The sequence below is a fragment of the Benincasa hispida genome, chromosome 5 (genome assembly GCF_027475165.1).
Source record: "Benincasa hispida cultivar pf3 chromosome 5, pf3_genome.v1.1, whole genome shotgun sequence".
NCBI lineage: Eukaryota > Viridiplantae > Streptophyta > Magnoliopsida > Cucurbitales > Cucurbitaceae > Benincasa > Benincasa hispida.
In genome coordinates, this window is record NC_143482.1 from 62,597,517 (window position 1) to 62,604,044 (window position 6,528).

Sequence of the window (6,528 nt, forward strand, 5' to 3'; positions counted from 1 at the left end):
CTTGGTTGAATTTTCATCTTCACATTTACACCAATACACACAACAAAGAAATGGTTAAAAAAAGGACTCATCCAATTTTGAATGAAAAAGTTCAAAATTTTGAATCTCTTATCTACCCACCGCAAGCTATTACTCCAAAGACATTAACTTTAATAATCATATGTAATTAAAAACTTCCTTCTCCCAAGTCCCACCATTCCCATCACTGCTAGCAAACAAAATATTTTCCAACTCTTAACCAAGAAAAATCTTTCAGCTCTAAAAAATGTGAAATGTACAATAATATATGATTCAACCACATGAAATAAATAACTTAACTTTCATCATATGGTTAAAGTATAAATCATGTGGTTCCTCTCGAGAAATCTGACAAAGCGACTCATGCTTTCACAGTTTTGATATCCTTTCAAAAATGTTCTCTGATCTATAAAGATGTTTTTCCAATTAGTCTTTCCATCCCTTATATTTAATAAGGCATATGGAGCATAGTCTAGTTAGATTTTGGTCTGTATGTTCTTGCCTCAACAAAAGAAAAAAAACGTATGTTTGAATCTCATTCCACATTTTTAATGTAATAGTACTCTTGAATAAGAAAAATATATGAGGAAAACTATCACTATATAAATACCTGCAGTCAAAACTATATTAGCCATGATTAAACCAGCAAATAACATATTGTTACATAAGGTTAGAGAGGGAGGGAAGAAAAAGCACATGAGATTCTATGCAACAAGAATAACTCATTCTAGTGATACCTAGATGCCAAGCATGGATGTTTTTCCCGTGGCTTCATTTGATCTGAACTAATCAATATGGCTTGGAAATTGCAAAAGAAGTTCCCTGCCATCATCGTCTTCAAACTCCTCATATTCTCTTTATGCTATCACCATGGATTGCTACAAATCCCTCACTTGCAAGTGTCGATACTGCGTTTCTAAGCTGCATTACCATAACAAGCATAATCATCAGTATAATGTGGTCGTTATTATGTGGCAATTTTTTATTAATCAAAATTTTATTTGTCTACAAATTTGGGAGGGTTTGAGAGATTGAGATGTAATATACGTTGTTGAGATGGACTTCATTATCAGGATTCTTCTTCTTCAACTCATCCAACAACTATAGAAGAATTGGAAAGATTTAGAATTTAACTTCAACTTAACAAGTAAAGTTCCTGCACACAATAAAAGTTAGCAGCAGACCTCGGCCAAGCGCATGGAGGGTCCTCCAAGCTGCATTTTCTCCATAATAAGGTTGCGAGTTGCCGATAATAAACTCTCCCTTCGCATCCTTTCGCTTGCCGATACTCCCGTGGTAATCAGATCCATGTCAATAGTTCCTGAAAGTTTATTGCAAAGAAGCAAAATTGAAGTTAGGATATGAGTAATTGTTAATCAAATAAATCAAGAAATTGTAAAGTTGTAAACAGTAAAGAAATCGACATAAAGATTTGTGCAGTTCACTTGTAGCATATTAGCTACACCCATAGGCAGAGGGAGAGCAATTCATTAGTGGAGAGAAATATCATATAAGGTGACTCTAGGGTTATTTGATTTAATATATAATGCACCTCTCTAAGCCCTAGGGCCAAACTCGTAAATAACATAAATGCATATACAATTTTATGCAAGGTCATTTGGAGCGCTAAATAACAGATTCAAGGTATTCCAACTATATGGAAGTGAAACTATAAAGGATCTAAAGAGATTTAGAGGCATCGCCAAACAGCTACCTGTAGAATGATCTGTTGCAGATTGTTGCATTGCAACTTCTAGAAGCCGGAATGACTCAAGAACATCCCCCTTTTCAACCTGAATGCATTAGAACTTCTGTCTTGTTATACTGACTATGATCCATTACAATGAAAAAGGAAAAAAGCAGCTTCACTAACCCATTCTGAGAAACGTATTCGAGCAAGAGCTTCGCTTAGACGTATTAAACTCTCAATTTGTCTGGGGGTAGCTGTAATGACCTGTCGATACAATAATAAATTCCAATCAAGAAAAGTCAAAATCCCTCTCTCCCTCTCTCCCTCTCTCCCCATCACTACAACACGAGTTATAGTTTCAGAACTGGTAAACAAAAAATAAATTTAGAAAACGCAGGGAACAAGGAACACAGATTTCCTCGCATGGGAATGTGTGCGAATAAATGTACCTTTTTACTACTGCCTGGAAAGTTTCCTCTCCTCCTCAGCTCAACATAGCCTCTAGTCAACTCTTCAGCTGCCTCATCTGACAATTTTGGGTGAATATTTTTCCTAGCATAGCTGACATATGAAGTCAAGGTATGAAGGTCCAAGAAATCCTGCTCGATGCCCTGCAAGTTGAGTGCAACTGAATGATGAACAAGACACTAGAAGTAGCCAAACTATGACCAGATTTGCAAGTTACTCAAACCTCTGGGTTGTCAAAGTGTAGTGAGACAATATGCTTAGCAAGGCGCCTATCTGTTTGCTCATCAGCTTTATCTAAAATTAGATAAATCAAGTCAAACCTGAGACATCAATATACCACAATAATCTCAGTCGATAGTTGCACTCAAAAGTCCAGATTATATATCAATAAAATTAATTTCAACGTTACAGGATTTAGTCAGTATCAATTTCAGCAACATTGTCAGCAGGTACTCAATATAGATGCATGTACACTGTTTTAGAAATATTCTGGTTAATAAATCAATAATATCTTCTAACCTTGATAACAAAGTAGGAGGAAGGTGTATGTTATCAATCACAGATAGGCGAGGGTTATAACGTGAACCACTAGGATTTGCACAAGCCAATACTGAAGTCCTGGCATTAAGGGAAGCAATAATTCCAGCCTTTGCTATTGAAACAGTTTGTTGCTCCATCACCTAGAAAATATAAGCATCAGATCTCAAGCCATCAAAAGAAATAGAATTCGATTGGGAAAATAGTTGGCTGATGGTACAGAGAAAGGAATTTTTTTCACATATAGAATATCGGTGTGGTATATAGTGCTGTCTGAAAACAATAAAATACTGCTCTTCCTTTCATGTAACAAATGTTCTTCACGAAGAAAAAAAATCTGAGAAATAAGCTATAAATACAATCCCCAAAGTTTAGAAGCTCTTTAGTACATTACCATCTCCTGCCAAATTACATTGACCATTAATAAACCTATTTCGAAGTAAAACTCAAAGGCAAACTAACCTCGTGCAACATGCTCCTTGCATTTTCAGACATTTTATCAAATTCATCAATGCAGCATATGCCCCGGTCACTCAAAACCAAGGCTCCACTCTCCAGTACCTAAAAGGTAATTCAAAGTTCGTAAATTAAACATTGCTCAAACAAGTTGGATACCAAGAAAACTATATTCAAAATGCAGTAGGATCGTACTGTTTCCCCTGTTTCGGGATCTTTGGTGACATAAGCAGTCAAACCAACAGCAGAGCTACCCCTCCCACTGGTGTAAATGCCACGGGGGGATAGTTTGTGTATGTATTGAAGAAGCTGAGACTTGCTGGTTCCAGGATCACCAACGAGAAGTATGTTAATATCTCCACGGAAGCTTGCACCAGATGCCAATTTCAAAGCATTCCCACCAAAAAGCTGCACAATGAAAAATCAACAGTCAGAAAGAGGCAGGAAAAGGTAGAATTGGAAATGTGGAAAATACCTGGCAAAGAAGGCCCTTCTTTACATCATCAAGCTCCCAAATATTAGGAGCCAATGACCTGGTCAGTCTGTCATATATATCAGGCTTTTTGGAGAGTTCTTTCAACTCTTCCACCTGCATTTCAATCAATAATGTGAGTGTAGAAGACAAGAGTGGCCCAAAAATATTGGACCCGAAGATACCAAAAAATCCATACCTTCGCTTCATCAAATGAGACATCATCCACGTTTCCACCCAACCGGTTCTCAGCTTCAGTCAGGTCTTCTGCCACCATTCTTGACTTATCAGTCTTCTTTATATGAAGACAGTCTATATAAGTCTGCAATAAAAGAAACAAAAACCGTCATCCTAAGACTACAACACATCGACAAAGTCAATTCAATATTTGAGTAAATATACAAAATGTAGACCTTGAACAATGATTTTACAGTTCTCTGGGTTGGTCCAACTCTCACACTCATGGCCCTGTAAATCCCAGTGACCTATCAAAAGAATCCACATTGATAAGGCTATAAAAATTGATATTATATCAATCCATTCATTATTAAATTGGTGTTACCTCAACTCTGTCACCAGGCTTTCCAGTATCAACCAGCTTGTCGTGCATTAACAAGCTTACAGTATGAGGCGTTCCTCCTTCAGGTATCTCATCAGGAGTCTCCTGAAGCCGCACAATCTGCTTATCGGCAAACCTAACTCAAGGGAATAAGTTAGTCTTACAAAGTATCAAGTAAATTAGACATATTTTTTTAACTTATATCAACGCTTCCATTTACATTTTTCATCATCAAGACGTGATAAATTAAAATAGAATAAGAATCAACAGATAGAAGTTCCACCAACAAATAAAAATCAAAGTAAAATAATTGACCAATTTTGTAAAGGTCGGTAGAAAAAAAAACCATGCAGATTTATTCTTGACGGCAATGAAACAAAGTAAACCTGTATTATCAACATTATTACATAGCCTTTGTGCCAATGCATTAACTTTTAATTGTCAAGGTTAGCATAAAAGAGATGTTACTTGGAGCAGAATGTTATTACAAAGACCACAATTACGAATGAAAATGATTATAAAATATTATTGACACATATCAACTTGCTAAGATTTAAGACAAAGAACTAGCAAGAAAATATTTTGATTAAATGTACATATGAATAGTTTAGATTATGCACAGGCACATCATACAGTTTTCTTGTAAAATATAATTGGAAAGATCATAGTACAGTCAGTACAGATTAAAATTACATCAAACATAGCGGAGGATTACCTGCATCGATTGTGAACCAATGTCATGGAGTTCCTTGCTTGGCACTCTTCCTTCAAGCATATAGTGGGCTCAGTTATTCGTCCTAATTAGTTTATAGACTCCATTGTCAGTACAAACAGAAAAGTTCGTTTGAACAAGCATATGAGGCCAATCATGAAAACAGAAAAGAACAACACCATTAAAACTCAAACGCACCTCTTTCAATAGCTACAGGGTCAGTATAGTACCCACATACGAGACATCTAAATATCGCCTCCCTGATCTCAGGAATGATCGAACTACACCTTATAATCATTCCCTTCAGTGATACCATCCTCTCAATGTCTAATCAGAAAAAACAAAATGTTCTTAGTCTTCAGTTTTAGAAAAGACTGGACACAACCATCAACAACTAAACCAATAAAATCAAATGTTGGAAACAATAAAACATTACCAGATGGGTTAAGGTTTCTCATTGAAGTAGAAGTTTTGAGATTGAATATCCGAGTTTGAATGTGCTTCTCGAACAATGGGTTGATTTGGGGCACCATTTCCATCAGAACGATATCAAAAATAGCAAGAACCTCGAGAGGGTACCTCACCATCTTTGTGTATAAATCGGTATCGTAATTGAACAAATCCTGCGCATCCACATCGAGCGAATCCCCTTCAATTTCAAGAACCCTCTTGATTACCTCCGCGTATTTCCCCTCAGTATGAAAATCCCCTTCAGACTGCGACGCCTGACGATCACGGAAATGCCTCAAAAACCGAATAATAGCTCCCTTTACATCGTCAACACTGATATTCGTCCCCCATACAAAGGTCGGATGGTCCTCATCCATGTCATCGCCGTCACCAGGTTCAGTCGATGGCGGAATATCATCCGTCGAAGAAGGTGTGGCAGCTATCGGAGGGGCTTCACTGCCCGACGCTCTTCGCCCACCGCCTCGACGGCGCGAGCGCGGTTCCTTAGCCGTCGGTGTGGTTTCAGACGAGAACATTCGGGGTCGTTGACGCGGCGGCGTAGCCATTTCCGAAGGAGTAGATGACCGGCGACGGCTTCGACGGCGATACCCGTCTCCTGAGGAGGAGACGGTGTTTCCGATGGGACTAGAGAATGAATCATCCGGCGACGAAGGACCTGGAGAAACAAATAACAGAAAAAGAGAAATTAACCTTCAGGCTTCAATTCATGCCGAATTAGACTAGCCACGTGACTATTAAGAAAGAAACGAGCCTGTATTGAAGTTAACTGGAGAAGAATCTGACGCCATTGCTGGTGAAAAATGAAGCAGAGAAATTCGGCGGGATGAAGACGATGACGGAGATTTACACAAGATTTCTTTTCGAAGGCAGAGCTGAGGGACTTAGCGGGAAAATATGTCTCGTTTCCCGCCAAAATTGAGGGGCTTAAGACGGAATGGGCCATTTCAGTTTTGGGCCTATTGGGCTTCACAACTCTGAAGCCCATATCACTAACCGAGGAGGGTGATGAAAAAAGAAAAAAGGAAATAAAAAAATCGGATTTTTGTTAAAATTAGGAAGAAAGAAAATATTACGAAATAGAACACTTTTGGAGAGTAAAAGTTAGTCTAGAACGTTGGTCTAATTCAATCTCATCAAAATACTCC

The 6,528-nt window shown here is 37.9% G+C and overlaps 1 protein-coding gene across 2 annotated transcripts; it reads right to left on the reverse strand.

Annotated features, from left to right (window-relative positions):
- Window positions 1–601: 601 nt before the first annotated feature.
- MCM4 (Minichromosome maintenance (MCM2/3/5) family protein) lies at window positions 602–6,264 on the reverse strand. 2 transcript variants are annotated; one of them, XM_039031413.2, is made up of 18 exons: window positions 6,135–6,264; window positions 5,349–6,038; window positions 5,111–5,239; window positions 4,916–4,997; window positions 4,204–4,336; window positions 4,055–4,126; window positions 3,841–3,963; window positions 3,645–3,758; window positions 3,365–3,577; window positions 3,176–3,274; window positions 2,696–2,856; window positions 2,400–2,496; window positions 2,158–2,319; window positions 1,892–1,972; window positions 1,733–1,811; window positions 1,203–1,339; window positions 1,066–1,119; window positions 602–939 (listed from the first exon to the last, which is right to left on the reverse strand). In XM_039031413.2, the coding sequence occupies exons 1-18, from the start codon at window positions 6,169–6,171 to the stop codon at window positions 865–867; spliced, it is 2,538 nt and encodes an 845-aa protein (XP_038887341.1). In that variant the 5' UTR covers window positions 6,172–6,264; the 3' UTR covers window positions 602–864. The 2 variants fall into 2 exon arrangements, with proteins under 2 accessions (XP_038887341.1, XP_038887342.1); XM_039031414.2 differs by lacking the exon at window positions 1,066–1,119.
- Between the last annotated feature and the right edge of the window lie 264 nt (window positions 6,265–6,528).

Coding starts and splice junctions, on each gene's coding strand:
- MCM4 (XM_039031413.2), bottom strand. CDS start 6,171: ATGGCGTCAGATTCTTCTCCAGTTAACTTCAATACAG. Junction 5,240..5,348: donor GAGAAACCTTAACCCATCTG/GTAATGTTTTAT, acceptor TTTTCTGATTAG/ACATTGAGAGGATGGTATCA. Junction 1,812..1,891: donor GAATACGTTTCTCAGAATGG/GTTAGTGAAGCT, acceptor TAATGCATTCAG/GTTGAAAAGGGGGATGTTCT.